The sequence below is a fragment of the Equus caballus genome, chromosome 5, assembly GCF_041296265.1.
Source record: "Equus caballus isolate H_3958 breed thoroughbred chromosome 5, TB-T2T, whole genome shotgun sequence".
Lineage (NCBI taxonomy): Eukaryota > Metazoa > Chordata > Mammalia > Perissodactyla > Equidae > Equus > Equus caballus.
This window is the reverse complement of record NC_091688.1, coordinates 59,935,803-59,953,429: the sequence shown is the minus strand read 5'-3', so window position 1 is coordinate 59,953,429 and position 17,627 is coordinate 59,935,803. Positions and strand designations below refer to the sequence as shown.

Sequence of the window (17,627 nt, the reverse complement as noted above, 5' to 3'; positions counted from 1 at the left end):
GAAAGGTGAACGGTCCTTCAAGGAAAGAGGAGATGGTCCAGGCAGCTATGCTGCAGTGTGATCTCAGGGTGCAAATCAGAAGCTGAGCCCGACCACTGCCATCAAAGCAACTACACCCCTGTTTTACAGATGAGGGGAATGATGCTTAGAGAGGTTACGTGATCTGCCCAGGGTAGACCAGGGAAGCTGGAGGACTGGGGACTTAACCCACATCTTCTGGTTCTAAGCTCTTGAGTTTTCCAAATTTATTGGTATAGAAGAGATGAATCCAACCTCACATAGCAAATCTGGAGGAAACAGCATTCCATGTGAAGTAGCCACTGGGATTAAAAGACTGGCGAATACAGTTCTGCTCCCAGCTTCACTGCCAGGACAGAGCCAGCCGGGAGCATCAGGGCAGCTGCAGGTTTGAGACCAGGAAGCACAGGAAGGGCCTCTCTGCATGTTAAGTCAGGCAGATTTGGACCATCTGGGAAAGAAAGTTACTGGTAATTTAAGGAAGACAGTGTCTGAAGCTTGTCTGGTTCTTTGATTTCACAATCTATTTTAACTGTGGTGTGTCATTGTCAGTAATTTCTCCAGGGAGATGAAAGACCGTGGAACAAAGGGCCATAGCCCTTTCAATTGTGATTAGCAAGACCTCTGTCATCTCAGGGACTCACATTTCCAAAACACTTAGAATTTCTAGCCTCGGGTTTTCATTCCTTATTGCCCCAGCCTGAAGGGTCCCCACAAATCTGGCTCAGGCACAGACTGCAAGGCGAAGCCACAGGGAAAAGAAGAAATGCTACATGTCTCAGGAAAGCCTGAGGCACCTGCCCACACCAGTGCTCTGTGTCTCTCTGGGTAATCCCTGACGTGTCACCAAACTTGCCCGATCTGTGTGGAAAAAAGAGTCACCTCAGGGAAAAGAGTCACATAACTCCCCACTCCTTCCCCAGCACTAATTTACTGCAAGTTAGTCGTCCTCAGCCGAGGTCCCTGCAGGAGGAGATTCACCACTCTGGTACTGAAAGGAGAGAGATGCAAGAAGGCAGGAGAGCTGAGCTGGCTTGTGTGAGCATCTGTTTGCAGGGTTCTTCTGAATCCTGTCTGCCCTCTCCCATGGCCCCTCATCATCGAATTCCCTTTTCATCGAGTCTAATAGCACAGGCTTTGCTTGGAGCTGCCTTTTGCAGAGTGGTGAGCCCACCTGCCTTCTCTGAGCTCCACACTGCTTTCCAGTAGAGCTGCTAAGTTTCAGCAAGGCTTCACTCTTCTTTGAGTTGTCCAACATAGAACATGTTTATGGGCTGACTGGCTGCGGTTGGGCGCGATGAGCAGACTCCACAGCTCTGTAGCTGTTCCTGGAGGAGAAACTAATGTAGGGGATCAAATTAGTCTGCATGACCGATGGTTCACAAAGAGGCCATTGCGGAGCTCTCTGCAGAAAGGGATGAGGCTGGGGTCTCAGATGGTACCTTTAGGTCTGCATCATGAAAAGTATATACATAGATGGCTGGGTTAGGCAATCCTTCTCCAAGATGCCTTAAATCTCAGGTATATCTCTAGCATTGTCCTTACGACACGATAGGATAATTTGCTGTTTGTACGTATAGCTCCTCCTCTGAATTTTGAACTCCTTGAAGAGTCAAGTTTTGTTAGAAAGCACTATGCTTAGTGTTTAAGCATGTGAGTTCTGGGATTTAATTATCTGGATTCAGTTGTGTGACCTCGGGCAAGTTTCTTAACCCCTTAGGGTTAGACTGAGAATTAAATGAGATAATGGATATAAAGCACTTAGAATAGTGCCCGGCATATAGGAAGTGCTTAGTCTATGTTAGTTATTTTTATTATTAATTTTTGTGCCCTCAGCCCTAGCATGTTACTTGATATACCCTAGGTGCTCAACACATGTTTGTTGAGTGAATGCCTATGCGCATGCAGAAAAAGACATCTGCATTCATGGGAGTAAGTCTAGCTGAAGTTCTTGAGTGTTCTGGGGCCAAGTAGGGCAGGGCAGGAAAGAGAAGTTGGGCTGTAAGGCTGAGTTTGGTCAGCAGGTTGGGAGTTGGGCCAGGACATTTGCAGTTGTGGGAGATGGCTTCCACAGGAAATTGCCAAGAGCTGAGTTTAGTGTAAAAGGTCTGGTTAGCTGGTTTGAGCTCCACGACTGTGCTTGGTTCTGCACCAAGGATCACAACACGTGTTTATCAGTAAGAACACCAGAGATGAGGAGCGGTTGTGGACAGAATGTCAGCAAATGGCACTTTATGGATGATTATAGTGTCCTCAAGAATTGGATCCCTGGGGCCAGCCCCCTGGCCAAGTGGTTAAGTTCGCGCGCTCTGCTTTGGTGGTCAGAGTTTCGCCGATTCGGATCCTGGGCGCAGACATGGCACGGATCATCAAGCCATAATGAGGCGGCGTCCCACATGCCACAACTAGAAGGAGCTACAACTAAAAATACACAACTATGTACTGGGGGGCTTTGGGGAGAAAAAGGAAAAACTTTTTAAATCTAAAAAAAACCAAAACTGACTTGCTCTTAAGAATGAAGTAATAAATGTATAAAAAAAAAAAAAAAAGAATTGGATCATTGTCAATCTACCCAAAGCGATCTACAGATTCAGTGCAATCCCTATCAAAATCTCAATGATTTTTTTTGTGTGCAGAAATAGATTCATCCTAATTCATACAGAATCTCAAGGGACCCCAAATAGCCAAAACAATTTTGAAAAAGAAGAAAGTTGGAGGATTCATACTTCCTGATTTCAAAACTTACTACAAATCTACTGTAATCAAAACAGTGTGGTACTGGCATAAAGACAGACATGTAGACAAATGGAACAGACTAGAGAGCCCAGAAATAAACCTTCACATATATGGTCAAATAATTTTCAACAAGGTGCCAAGATCATTCATTGAGGAAAAGACAGTCTTTGCAACAAATGACGTGGGAAAAACTAAATATCCAGATGTAAAAGAATGAAGTTGGACCCTTACCTTACAGCCTATGCAAAAATTAATTCAAAATAGATCAAAGACCTAAGTATAAGACTTAAAACTATAAAACTCTTATAAGAAAACATAGGGGGAAAGTATCATGGCTTTGGTTTTGACAATGATTTCTTGGATATGACACCAAAAGCACAGGTGACAAAAAAAATAGACAAATTGGACTTAATCAAAATTAAAAACTTATGTACATCAAAGGACATGATCAACAGAGCAAAAAGGCAACCCACAGAATGGGAGATAATATTTGCAGATCATAATTCTGATAATGTATTAATATCTAGAATACATAGAGAACTCCTAAAACTCAACAACAACAAAACCAATTCAAAAATGTGCTTGAATTGACATATTTCTAAATAAACTATACAAATGGCAAATAAGCACATGAAAAGATACTCAATTACTAATCATTAGGAAAATGCAAATCAAAACTACAATGAGATACCACTTCACACCCATTAGGATATCTACCATCAAAAAAATTAAAAATAAGTATTGGTGAAGATGTGGAGAAATTGGAACTGTGCACTTCTTGTGGGAATGTAAAATGCTGCAGCTGCTATGGAAAACAGTGTGGCAGTCCCTCAAAATATTAAAAATAGAATTACCGTAGGATCCAGCAATTCCACTTCTGGGTATATACCCAAAAGAATTGAAAGCAGGAACATGAAGAGATATCTGTACATCCATGTTCACAGCACATTATTTACAACAGCCCAAAGGTGGAAGCAACCCAAATGTCCATTGATGGATGAATGGAAAACAAAATGTAGTATATACATACAATGGAATATCACTCAGCCTTAAAAAGGAAGGAAACTGACACATTATAACAGGGATGAACCTTGAGAACATTATGCTAAGTGAAATAAACCAGACACAAAAGGACAAATATCATATGATTTCGCTCATATGAGGTACCTAGCGTAGTCACATTCATAGAGACAGAAAGTGGAATGATGGTTGCCGGGGCTGGGGGGAAGAGGAATGGAGGGCTGCGGTTTAATGGGTGTAGAATTTCAGTTTTGCAAGATGGAAAAAGGTCCATGGATGGATGGTGGTGGTGATTGCACAGCAATGTGAATATGTTTAAATCCATTCAACTGTACACTTAAAAATGGTTAAAACAGTAAATTTTATGATATGTATATCTTACCACAGTTTTTTAAAAAGGCAAGAACACAGCTGATTGAGAAAAAAAGAGGTGGGCCCTGCAAACGTGGGTGAAAATAGACTTGTGAATCAAGTTACGTTTAAGCACTTTGGATTAATTTATGAAGAATCATTTTATGAAGCCCTTGATTGATCTGTTTTTGTTCATCAGTGTTTTCATCGATCAGTTTCGCTTGAACACACCTCCATTATTATTCACATCACTTTCTTTTCCCTTGACCTCTAGATGTTGATGGTTCCGAAGAACCTCTCTTTGAGACTCTCCTTGTCTACTTCTACCCGAGTGGCAGTGTCAGCCTCCTGTCTTCACATCTCATTTCGGTGTGTAAGCCTTCTATAAATTAACATCTCACGCCTGACCTCTCTGCCGGGCTGCATCTTGAACTGCAGCTGTCTGCTAGACATCCCTTCAGCATCTCAGACTCAGTTTGGCCCAAACTAGACACATTTTTTTCCTTGTTCGGCTGAGTTTCTGCTTTCTATGGAAGGCACCATCATTTTTCTGGTGCCTCAAGTGTAAAAACATATAACACTTTTCAGTCTCTCTCCTCTCTCCCTGTCATCCAGATCTGCTCAGCTGTCAGCCCCGTTGCATTTTCTGTCTGTGACAAGCACATCCTGCACAGGCACCCTTGTTTCCCCGTGCACGGCCCATACCTAGCCCAGCCCTTCGTCCCCTCTTGGGTTAACTACTGTGACTGCCTGCTGGTCTCTTCGCCTCCAGTTTCTCCTTGTGGGTTCGCCACAGCCTTACTGGGCTTGCAGCTATGAACTAGCAAGAAGAGAGCCAGGGAGAGGCCAGTCCTTTCCTTGTACCAGGGAGTCAGACATCTCGATAGGGCTCATCTCAAAGAAGAGCGGGACACAGCACAAATCATGAAGTCTCAAGTGGCTCTGGCTGAGAAAAAGCCCAAGAGGGTGGGGCTGGGTAAGCAGATGAAGCGTGGCGGCTAGACTGATTCTCAGAATCAGGCAAGTCTTGCAGTTCCAGGTGATCAGCCCATTTGGGAGCAGAAGCCAAGGTAGCAATGGAGGGAGGAGGAGCAGTGGGTCTAGTTCCCAGGGGAGGCCACTGCAAGGACTAGGCAGGGCCAGGTCTGTAGCCTGGTGGTGTGGGGCTCAGGGCAGGGGAAAGGAGGGCTCTTCAGGTAGCTCTCCAGGCACTCTGCCTGTGCCGACCAAACAAGCAGGGTGGCTATTGGGCTCACAGGTTCATTGTCTCCCTGAATTCAGGGTGTTTGGCAGCCCTGGGAATTCCTCTGCTCTGGCCCTTCAGCTGTCTGGACCACTCAGCCTGGAATATGCCTCCTCCTCACAACTTCCATATCCCCAGGTCCTTCCCAACCTTAAAAGGTCTAGCTCAGATGCCCCTTCTTTTTTGAGGCTGTCACTCATTTTGCTGAGCTGGCATATTCTTTCTTGGATTTCTGTAGTCTTTTATTTCACCTCGGTTCCTGCACTTACTGCTTTCTACCTTGGAATACAGTTACTTATGCTGCCAACTCACTAGACTAAAAGCTTTTTGAGGGCAAGATTCAAGTCTGAGGCTAGCACAGTTGGATGGCCCCATACATAGTTGTGTGGCTCAATAGATAGTCATTGATTTCATTCAACAATAAGTAGAACACAGTTTCCCCTTATTAGTTTCTCTGAATTAGCCATTCAGTATCTGTCACCCTCCACAGGTCTGCTAAGTTGCTGTGTTCTTCCCAAGTGCTGCTAACCAAGTATTTCCAGTTCTTCTTCCCATGGGCACCTGAACCCCTATGTTTTGGAGGCCACATGAGTAGTTCTGGGCAATGAACTGTGAAAGAAAGTAACATGTATTCTTTTCAGGCCAGAGCACTAGGGCCAGTATGCGACCTTTCTGAGTGCTCTTTTCCCTTGGGCATGGCAAGTGGCAACATTTGAGATATTGGCTGCTCTGTCATCTCGAGTCCCCCTGAATAAGTCCATGAGCAGCTCCCCCTTTCTGATCTGTGATGGACACCTAGCATGAATAAGAAATAAACCTTTGTTGTTTTCAGCCACTGAAATCTGAAGGTTGTTATTGCTGCATACCCCAGCCTAGCCAGCCAGACACATTTACCCCATTGGTTGATCAGCTCGAGATACAATGAGCATATCACTGAATCCTGCTGGCTGATGGGGGGCCTAATGGGAAGACAGAAGCAAGCAGAAGCTGCATCTTTAGGCAGCAGAGTGCATTTCTCAGCAGTTCAGCTCCCTCAGTCGTGTCTCACTGTGGAGTCCAGCAATTTAGATGCAGATGTGCAAGAACGGATGCCGCCTTCCACTCTCCTCTCTATGGGCTGCCTTTGAAATTAATTAAACCTGGGGGTGAGCAGAGAGGGTATTCTATTAAGTTAGAATGTTCTTTTTAAGTTTTCGAGTCTGCAATGGGATCTTCTCATCTCTCGGCCAAAATGTGTTTTACAAGAGTTAGCAGGATTCCTCTCCTGGTGGGCGAAAGCATCACACTTTCCAGATCGGAGCATGTGACCTGCTTCCCTAGAGAAGCTTTGGCATCTGGAGGGACTGCTTGTTGAACAGCTGAGGAAACAGCCAAGCCCTGTGCACCAACTGCTCTGTGAGCAAGAAGCCTGACAAAACACAGGTGAGGCGCAGCCTTAGACGGTATGCAGGTATTCCTTGGGCAGAATAAAAAACCAACAAGTACCTCTGACTGAAGGGAAGTGGTCATCTATATGAAACAAAGATTACAAATAGAAGCTTTGCAGTGTCCTGTGTGTGTGCTGACTGCAAAACCTCAGGAATATACAATGCTAAAAGAAATGGGCAAGAGACAGAGATTTAATTGAATAAAAACGCCAGTCTGTGACAGGGGGCGGAAGACACGAAGCAGAAATTAACAACATAATTTTTTAAATGACGATGCAATTAATTAACATCCTGAGTATGTGAGAGGTGGGGAGGGGAGAAGCATCTTTCAGAAACACTGCTAAATAAAGAAGGGAATTGCATTAAAAAAAAAAAAGAAAATCTATGTGCAAAAGGCCCTGGTTATCGTGACCTCAGCAAAGCTCACAATAGCAACTGAAGAGGTTTCTCATGGCGGGGGAAGCTAACAAATGAATCAACCTTGTATTTCATTTTATTCTGAAACTTGTAATTCCTTTTATTCTCATCTGTAGGGGAGAGATATTGGGCTAGATAATGAAGTTGGCAGACATTTGGGTTTCATTCATGCTTCAGGTTGAGGACTAGTCTCCTCTGAGAATGCTGGGGGTGGGCTCCTGAACCTGCAGAAATTTACCGAGATTGCTGGAGCAGGAGTGATAGCAATTGTTACGGTGGTGTCGGGTCTGACCATAATCTGCTCAGGAAATGATTTTCCGAAGCTAGTGTGAGGTTCCTATGAGAGATAGGTACTTGGACACAAGAGGAAAGTCTGAGAGCAATAACTTCCATCATTCACACCAATTACATTCCCTTCTCCAAAAGTTTAGAGTGGTCATCCTCCTCTGCCTACAGGTTTAAAGATGACAGCTGGACATGCATTTTGAGCTCACTTCTGGAAGGACCCCCTTACACTAATTTCTGGGCTCCTTATGACGCAGGAAACTCAATTGTCGCCTTCATCGTTGCAGGACACACAGTATCTGCCCAAGGAGTGAAATGGCCATCTAGATGGATCAATCTAGAATCAAGAAACAGAATGAAGTTCACAGCCGGCCAGAAGTCTTGTCGTGACCTTGGGATTTTTCTTACTCTAGAGAGAATCCCCAGCTGCAGGACTGCCTGACTTGAAAGGCCTATCAATCACAAGACACTTGGGGAGAAAACTACATTAGCCCCTAGCCTGAGGCCCAGTATAGGGTAGAGTTTGCGTTTATCTACATTTACTTTTCCAAGATGAAAACTTCTTTTGTCCCAATATCCTGTTACCTCATGCCCCATCTGGTCATTTTTAGGACAAGGAGATACTACCCAAAGTTATATCAGCAGAGAAACCTGATAACTTGGCTTAAAATGAGGGTTACTTTATTGAGTTGCTGCTCCTAAAGCATGTGACATATACAAAGAATAAGACACGAGGTGTGTGAATAGCTTTTATGTTTTTGACCTTCCATTGTTGAAAGAAGGGTTCTTCAGCAGACTTACCTCTCGCAAGTCACACACACGGCTCTGGAAATTGACATTGTGTAAGTCACAAGTTGAAGTGGAAGTTCACCTCCACACATTTACCAGGGCAATACAGACCCATCTGAGCAAATCAACCTAGGTATAGGGGGTTGGTGGGGAGGCCGCTAGTAACTGAACAGAAATGTACTATTACAATACAGAATAGTTTAAACATTTTTTTTTCCTAAACTGAATTGGGCCTAGGGTAGAGATCTAAAGCAAAAAAACCCTTCACTACCACTGAAACAAACGAACACTACAGTACTTAGTAATTTATAGAACTAAAGTGTAAGATGAATCTTGTCCCAGAGTCAAGGGGGCTGAAATAGGATTAAGCTGACTTGGTTGCAATCAAGAAGATGCTCTTCGTAGAAAGATGGACTCCGACTATTACTTGGATTTGAAAACTCCCCATTCAGAAAAAAAAATTTTATCTAGGCTTTTCTTTGATCTGTTTAGGCATTTTAAACAGCTGCTTGATATTTCATGGAATTATGAAGCTATGTATAATGCAAAAATCATTCTGGAACATATGGGCTTCCTTTTCTTTACAATGAAGATTATTTTCGAGAACAAAGATTCCGTTTTCAAACAAATGTGGGCATTAACTGTGGTGTGCCAGAAAACGTGGCCTGTTTAGTTTCAGCAGAATCATTCCTAAAGAAAGCGACTCAGTTCCCATGAGGAATCAAGACGTTTTCAATTCATGAAGAAAGCCAGTGAGAAAGGGGAGTGAGGAGCCCCGAACGACCAGCGGAAGTGTCACAGACACTGCAGGGCGCTCGCGATGTCAACACGGGATAGGAAGTCCATCTCAGCGTGTGTCCTATCCGCGAAGAGCTTCAAAGCGTCATAATCAGTCTTGTAAAGGCTCTTTGACCAATGTGCACCGTTCCTGTGGGCTGCTGAGGACGCAGCCACGGCTCCATCCCACTTCCTTCTTCTCCAGGGTTATGGAGCTTGGTGGAGACAAAATTTCAGAAACTCAAACCACCTCCCCCCAAAAGACGACTATTTTACATTGTCTTTTATAGAACCAATTCCTGGGCTCTCTACTCTTGGTTTTTTTCCCTACTTTTTTTCCCTTCTTTTCTTGACAGCAGATCCATAAAAAGTGAAAACCACAAAAAACATCACCTTGGGAGACAGACAAGACTAAGACAGATCTGACCACATGACAAGTTGTCTCGGCCTTGCCCTACACAGGAGCAGTTAAGACTCTGGAGTGAGGGACCCGCTGTGGCTGCTACCACACAACACTGAGTTTAGACGGTTGAACAAGTGCAGAAAGAACATTGCTGAGTCCTGTTCGTGCCGCTGGGCCGCGCAGCTCACGGTGTTGGAGGTGGTTTCGGAGACGGGCAGGAGCTCTCGCTGTCGAAGCTGGCAGCTCGGCCCTGCCACTGCGGAGGGGAGAAAAAGCCGGTTATTGATTGCCGAGGGAATTCACTTCCAAAACTTATCTGGCCCATGCACTGAATTCACCTTTCCCGGCTTTTCGTAAGCTTTCTTGAATTTTGCTGTCAGCCATGCAAAAACAGAAGGAAAACAGCTTTACAGCTTCTAGTTTGGAATACCCGATTTTTAAAAAAGACCTATGGCAGAGATAATTAAAGCTTTCTTCACTGTGTGGACTGTGTGTGTGTGCGCGTGCGCGTGCGTGTGTGTATATATGTGCGTGCATGTCTGTGTTTTAATGAGGTGCTATGACTGGACCATTTCTGAGTGCTTCAGCCATTTTTCATAGCAGAAATCGGATTATGTTAGCAGCGAAAGAGGCAGTCTGCAGAGTATGCCCTTACTGCCAAGAACCCACGATCATGAATTATTAGCAATTTGTCCAGGAGCTGTTAGTACAGCTAAAACCTGATATTGCTTTAGCTTTGGACTCTTTTCTTCAGTCTTAATGCTTCCTATGGGCATTCACACCCGACTGTGAAGAGGTAGGAGGTGCTCGGAGACAGCCCCCACTTCCTTTGAGCACCTCCATCTTTGTTCTCCTCAGCGCTCTCCTCTCACAGGTTGCCTCCTCTCAACCCAGCTCTAACCCCTCTGTGGAGGTGGGTGATGTAATGAGGCACAATGGAGTGAGGAGAGGGCTGAGGATGCATGGACCCACGCTTGAGCCGTTCAACCCTTCTTTAAATTGAACAGCCAGTCATAGCTAGAGCAATGTTTGCTGGGCAAAGATCTGACCCTGTGAATATTCTTGCCCTGTCTGGAGCTGTAGGACTTCAAAGTGAGTCTGGGTCCAACACTCGTTCAATCCTTTTTGTGAGCTGAGGAGACCCAATACTCTCCTAGGTGCCCACAGAACAACACTCCAGAGAGATTTTACAGAGGGGTCAAGATGGTCTTTCTGAACCTGAAGTGCAGCCCCTCTGCTTCTCAGGATCTTCAGGGGACTGATGGGGCTGTGGCGTGATGGGGCCGAGGAGAAGCTGCACTATGCATTTGTGCATGTGTGGGGGTGGGATGGGGAAGGACACAGTTCCCCCCTCAACACAGCCATTCCTAGGCAGAGCCAAGCCACCTAAGGAACAGACCATTTGCCTATGGAATAAATGGGAAACCAGACCTACTGAACACCTGCATGCTCCTAGTCCAAAGGAAAGCCTCTGACATCCTCCGTCAGGCTCAGATCTTCATGGCCCCTTAGTACTCCCTGTAAGGCCAACCTGCAGATCTTGACAACTAACCAAAGGCTGGACATTCAGGTATTGATGACCTATTGTGGGACTTAGACCTGAGCAATCTTAGCATGCCAGAGCTGGAGGCAGGCCTGGGAAAACATCCAGTCTAACTCTCTTGTTCTTGCAGATAAGAAAGACACAGAGAAGTTAACACAGTTGGCTAGGGGCACAGCTGGGATCCAAAACCAGGTCTCCTACTCCCAACTCAGTGCTCCTTCCACTCCATCCTGCTGCCATCTTAGTCTCTGGCCACACGAGGGGAAAAAGGAGACACAAATGTAATATGAAACCTAACCTCTTTGGGTCCACAACAGGTACTTACTCCTAACTCCAGGTGGCAGTCTCTCTGCTTGCAGCATCCACGTGAATGAAATCACAACCGAGGGTTTCCCTGGTGAAATATTGTAGATAAATAAATGCCTGGGTGTTGAGCCCATGGTGACTTCTGACTCAAGTGTTTCTTAACCAGAAGGTGACATAAGACGATTAATAACGCTTCCATTTAACAGACTTTAATTTTAGAAGTTCTACTTTTTCTGTTATAACCTTTAATGTTGGTAAAAGGTACATTGTAATTACTGGCTTCTCCCCTGGGTAAGCATGCCACTTAATCTGATTGATGGGCCTGTTCAGAGGAGAAAAAACAAAATGGCTACACAGAGTACGATTTTTTCTTTATATAATTGCCCAAAGACAAGTCACACAGAGCATAATTGTTTATCCAGGACAAGTGAAGAAGGCACACTGGCTGCTCTGCTAGCCCCTGATTTTTCCTATGAAGACAAACAAAGGGAGGAGACAGGGTTCCTGGACAATGGGAAGGTGAATGATTCCAGGAAGCCTATCCTGATGGCTCTGAAATAGCAGAGAACTGGTCCCCAGCACACAGGATGATGATTGTTCCAGGGTGGCTGTGTTCCAGTAAGATCTTTTATTGTTCTGAAATGGGTCACATTCCAACAGAGATCTAAAATCTCTGGCAGATGATCTGAACTTGGCCCTTCAAAATAAAACGCCTTGGAGAAGGTGGCTGGTGAACCTGGGCTCTGTGTGTGGCGACAGCGATGACAGGCAGCCCTGGGCGGGAGTGCTGACAGGGAAGGGGGCCACAGCCACGGCCAGGGAAGGACACTTGCTATGGCTTAATCAATTTTTATTCATGAAAAAATCCCAGCAGGGAAAAATACCTTTTCGGTTAATTTGTTCCCCTCAACTTTATTTTAAAACCTCAAACAAGTGAGCAAGTATGGTGCCCTCTGTTCTCACTAATAAAAAAGAAATGATCACAGCGCTTAAAACTCCTCTAAGAAAGGTGCAATATAAATGCAGAGTGCTTTACAGATGCGATGCCATTTATCTTCCCGGGAGCAGGAGAAGGAGATTTCCTTACGTATTGTACACATGGGAGAAGCAAGTTCCAGGAGCAAACGCTTGCTCAATGTCCAAAACAGGACCAGAAAGAAGGCAGGCTGTGAGCTCCAAGGATGACTGAGATGACAACTGTCCAAGTCCAGTGCCTACCATGAACACAACGAGGGCTTGCTTAATATCAGCCTGGAGGGGTCTCAGAGGCATTTTTATAAAAGTCCTTAAACTGTGGGTGCTAAAAGTGTAGGTACAAATTTTTACAAATTTCTACTGATGAAATCCTGAGTGGCCAAGATGAATGTCATTTTCAGCTTCTTTGTACAAAGAAATGATCCGCTGAGCAGAAAACGGTAGGACGGCGTGTGGGGGAGGGGACGGTCTCGGGAGCTTGGTGCACGAGGTCAAGAAAAAAGTAAACCCAAAGGATAGGAATCAATTTATTCTCTCTTCGTTTTCCATATACTGTTACTTTCCCTTTACTGTCTCATCAAATATTCATTTTCAAGGGCTTGATTCTACTTTATCTTTCTTTCTTTTGTAGTCTGGAGTAGTGAGTTGGAGTTCTCACAGAAATAGGACTTGAAATCAATTATTTGGCTTAATTAGGTTGTATTCATCATGGAGAGGGATTCTGGGGCTGAGTCCCAGCACCTCTGTGCTACTCTGCACCCCACCCCCAACTCCAGCCTAGGCTGGTCTGTTGCTTCCAGTTTTCGAGGACAGACCCAGCCCGGTAACAGCGATGGGCTATTGCAGCTCCAAGATTAGAAAGGTGATACAAGATGCAGGCTCATTGGCCCCATTGTCCATCATTTAGGGTCAGAGTTTCCAGAAAAGCAGACCTGGGAGGAGCCTACCCCCTCGTTTTACCAACCAGGAAACTGAAGACCAGAGTGGAGCAGTGAGTTGCCTGAGGCAGCACAGCCCATCAGAAGCCTCTCAGCTCCCCTTCCACGCCCCTGCCCCTAAACCATTCTGAACATTTTCACTTATTTGTTCTATTCTTAAATATCTCCAAAGGATTTAAAAAACAGGAGGGGGCAATGGCACCCGCCCTGGGTTGAATCACCCCTGCATTCAGCGAGGCGCCAGATGCTGTCTTCAGGTCAGCTCCCGTTCTGCTCAGTAGCTGCCTCCTGTGTCGGTAGAGGCTGGTCATACCTCCTTGAAGCCCTGCAGAGAGGGCCTTCTGGAAAAGAGGGGGCAGAGGCTCCCCTGGGGGAGAGGAGCGCAGAGTTAAGGAACTAGTGTCCTTCATACAAGCTCCACAGCTGTGGTCAAATCAAGGCCACCACGAGACAAACATGAGGCTTCAGATGGGCAGGAACTTTGTGTCTTTGTCTTACTCCTCCGTGCTGGCCTCAAGGACCACAGGGCAGGGGCTTCACAAAGCACATGCCTGCTTGGGGAGGTATATCCACCAGGTCGGCTCCCCGGAGCCTCTGTCTCCCACAGGATTGCACAAATCCAATCCCCTCAGCTCTCAGTCTCTCTTGAGACCCCTCACACTGCTGGAAACAGGTGGAAACGGGCTTGTCTGCCCTGAGAAGGGAAGGAGCCGGCAGGTCCTCTGGGTTTGCAGCCCACACCTTTTCTGTGTTGCAGAGTGCGGGGAGGGGATTACACTGTTTTTAAGCTGAGGGGCTATGCGGTGTAAAGGTTAAAGCTGTATTTTTTTCATTAGTAGATTTCCCAGTTTTATCCAATTCTCTAGACGTACTGGGCTTGAAGCCTGTTAAGATGAGTGAATGATCACCTGGCTTTCTAGGACATGGATTGGGGTATGAGATACTCAAAATGAGTTACACACTGGAGGAGAAGCCCGTGGCCCCCACACCCCCCAGGAAGGACCCACGAAGGCGAGGTCTCGCAGCAGCCGACTGCCATTCTCCAGCCCGAGCTGCCATGCAGCAAACATGCCAAGGGCCAAGCACGACCTCACCCACCTCTTTGAAGGATTTCTTTACCTCCACCAAGGAGTGCCAGTGTGCAATGGGCTTCCGTGGGTACGCCAGCATCTCGTTCCAGTGGTCCCTGCCCAGGCCCTCAGCGCTGATCCCCACACGACAGACTCCAATGATCTCATTGTGGCCCACTCTGAGGGAGAAACAAAGGGCCCGGCAGTGGTGACCAGACATGCTCTCAGAAAGGGAGTCCCCAGGGTCTGAGACTCTGCCTGGCAGGACTAATGCAGAACGCTGAGCTCTGAAAATAGATGCTTGGCAGGGCCACAGGGCGCCAGCAGCAGTGACACTTTGCGTAGCTTCCTTGGGTGGACATTGGACACAGAATGGATGAGCAAAAAGTTATAAAGTTGTTTGGAACCTCAGGAAAAGGTGGGCAGATGGTGTGACTTTGGGGACTGGGAGAGTTTAAGTCTCTTCCCTTATTTGACTCGGCTAGTGCACCACTCTCTCCCTCGAGACATGAGCATTTGGAAATAAATCAACCTGCTCTGAGTACCACGTCTTCATACCCCCAGCAGATGGGATGTGATTTATTCACTCAGCAAGAACATCAGTAACCACTCAAATATGTTCACCAAGCACCTACTATGACCAAGAACTTGTGCTAAAAATCTTGGATTGAGGTTTTACTGCATGGCTTCTTTCTTCTTCAGCTAAACTGACAACTGGAGAGAGGAGTCATGTAGGTAAGTAGTTGGAAAATATTTTTGAGCCAGCCTTGATGGAGGAGCAGGGTTTGGATAAATGGGAGAGAAGAAATGTATCCAAGGAAGGAAGGAAGAAATGTATCCAAGGAAGGAAAAATCAAGTTGGATGGATACACTGGGTCCAGATTATGGAAGGGCTTGAGAGTCCAGGGGAAGAGCCTGGACAATAGGAGCCATTGATGGTTCTTGAGAAGGGCAGGTCCACGAAGAAAGTGATCTTTTAGGAAGGTTTGCCTTTAGTATGTTGGCTGGATTGAGGTAGGGAGTGACGGCGGCAGGGGTCAGCTAGGAGGCTGCATAGCCATTCCCAAGCAGAAGTGGCAGCAGAGGCAGAGATGGAGAGGATAGAGAGGCATTTTAAAGGACAGATGATAGGATTCAGAGCCAGACAGAGGAACAGGAATAGTCAGGAGTGAATTCAGGGAGCTGATGGCTGGAGCTGCCCTGATGGAAATGGGGCAGTTGGGAAGCAAAGCTTGAGCTTCTGCTTAGGGGAATCCATGCTCTTCCTCAAACTCCATACTCTTCTTGGGTGGAGCCAGATTTGAGGCCACTGGGTGCCTGAGCCACGAACCACAAGTTCAAGATCAAGGAGCCCTGTGCTACATTGGAGTGGGGGTAGAGGCAGGGAATCACGTCCCTCTGGGACCCGCACTTACCTATCATAATCCATAACCGAGATGAGCAAGCTGACTTGATCCATGTTCTCTGGGGGAATGTCAAAGATGATGGCTTCATTGTAGACAGGATTGAGAGTGTTCTTCTTTATGGTTGTTTTCTTCTTCTTTAATCTCCGCCCATCACAAAGTAGGGACACTTTGACATATGGGTCTGTGCCAATGGGGGCGGTGGGAAGGGAAAGGAACATGTTAAACAGATGTCCTCGAACATCATTTGCAGCAGAAGGATGGAAGTCCCAGACCTACTGTTGCTCATCAGATGGTATCAGTGGGTTGTTAAAATAATTAAACCACTTTGTATTTATGTAGCACACCTGTCTCTCAGGGCACTCCAAGCTTAATAAAGACAGAGTCTTTAGTGACCTCAGGATTCTTGGGAGAGCACTAATGGACTTTCACTAATGGAGAAGCTGGCCCCAAATCAGCCAAGACACTTGCCCGTGAGTATGCAGTTCACAGCCCTAAATCTCAGCTCCATGATGGCCGGCTGGCTCCAGAGGGTGGTGAGGCTGAACAAAGGCACTCTAATTCTTTCACCTACTTGGAGTCCTTTTCTCTGGGGAGTTTTGACAGCATTATTAACCAAAAGATAAGGGAGGTAAAAATAGAACTCGATGACGCCTCAGGAGTAGCAACATGTCAGAGTAAATGAACAGCCACAATCACAATGCTATTCATGTCCTTCCCACCTGACAAAAGGATTATGGGTCCCATTGTCCCAACAAGCTCATTTGCAGCTGGCATTAAGAAGGGGAGTAGTAGCCACTCCCTGCTTCCCTGGAAGCCATTTCCTGCCCACTTCTGGGCAGTGGAGGAAGAGAGGGAGCTGTGGTGGGGGGAGTGAATGAGGTGGCCTCCTGAGATTCAGGGCAGCAGGCTGACATTTCATTTCTCAGTGGGATCTTGGATTCTTTCCATCCCACAAGGAGATGTCTTTTTACTGAATCTCCATGTGCCTCGCATCCTTGTCTCTTCTTCAGTTTTCTGAATGGGTATTTCATGGTCATCTTTCTACCCTGAAATTTTCTACTCTTCCAAGTGAAGTGACACCTATTGTATCTCATAGCACAGGTGTCTGGGTCACCATCATAATTGTTATTTATGCTGCACAGCTCAAGAAACAAGAGGGCGACTCATAGGTAATAACAGCTTTTGAGACACTGATGTGCTGAGACATTTTCTTGCCCAGAAGCCAGGGATCATGTGAATCTGCCAGGTCTGGGCCAAGCAGCTGCTCCTGGCTCCTTGATTCACAGGCCTATGGTTCTATCTCCAGGGCACCCGAGCACCCACTAGGCCCCCCTGCTCCCTGGGCATCAGTCGGGGGACAGATGAGGCACACAGCTATAGGGAAGCTAGAAAGAACTGTGACACCTGATCTGAACTCCAAGCCTTAAAGGCATTTCTGTAGAAACCCAAATGGCCACTGACTAACCAATGTGACAGCAGCAGTTGTGCCTTGACCATGGGGACACTTGGCTTTAGGAAGGAACTGGGGACACCATGAGGTGTTTAATCACCCTGCGGTCTCTGACTACCCATTTGAAAGGGCCCTGTCTCAGGGAGATTCTCAACAAAAAGGAAGGGGGGGTTCTGAGAACTGCTATGAGACAGCTTTTTGTTTTCTGCAGGCTCCATTCTTTATGGATATGCTCAGGACAGTGTTCAGGTCCAAGCAGACAGGTGGGAAAGCTAGCTCCAAGACCTGTCAGTGACGTGGCAACTTCTAAACACCTTAAGGGTGTACATTGTTTTGAAAAGTGTCTTCAGGCTTGAGGCTGTTCATGTGCTGCCTCATCCCTAGATGCCCATTTCCACACCCTCCCACAGCAGACCAAATTTCCATGTCACCAGGCTTAGAAAAATATGGCGGAGCCACCTGTGCCAGGGACC

The 17,627-nt window shown here is 46.2% G+C and overlaps 1 protein-coding gene across 13 annotated transcripts in view; it reads right to left on the bottom strand.

The window, feature by feature from the left end:
- Window positions 1-8,156: 8,156 nt before the first annotated feature.
- SYT6 (synaptotagmin 6) overlaps window positions 8,157-17,627 on the bottom strand; it is a 59,031-nt gene continuing 49,560 nt past the window's right edge. For 4 of the 13 annotated variants that reach the window (XR_011438758.1, XR_011438754.1, XR_011438759.1 and 1 more), the window contains exons 5-8: window positions 15,714-15,885; window positions 14,327-14,477; window positions 11,335-11,403; window positions 8,157-9,722 (exon numbers count right to left, since the gene is read on the bottom strand). Coding sequence is in view for 7 of the 13 variants with exons in the window: in XM_070267215.1 (XP_070123316.1) it covers window positions 9,651-9,722; window positions 14,327-14,477; window positions 15,714-15,885 (395 nt within the window). In the remaining 6 variants the exon portion in view is untranslated. The remainder of the gene's footprint in view (window positions 9,723-11,334; window positions 11,404-14,326; window positions 14,478-15,713; window positions 15,886-17,627) is intronic. The other 9 variants (XM_070267215.1, XM_070267211.1, XM_070267216.1 and 6 more) reach the window with 3 other exon arrangements.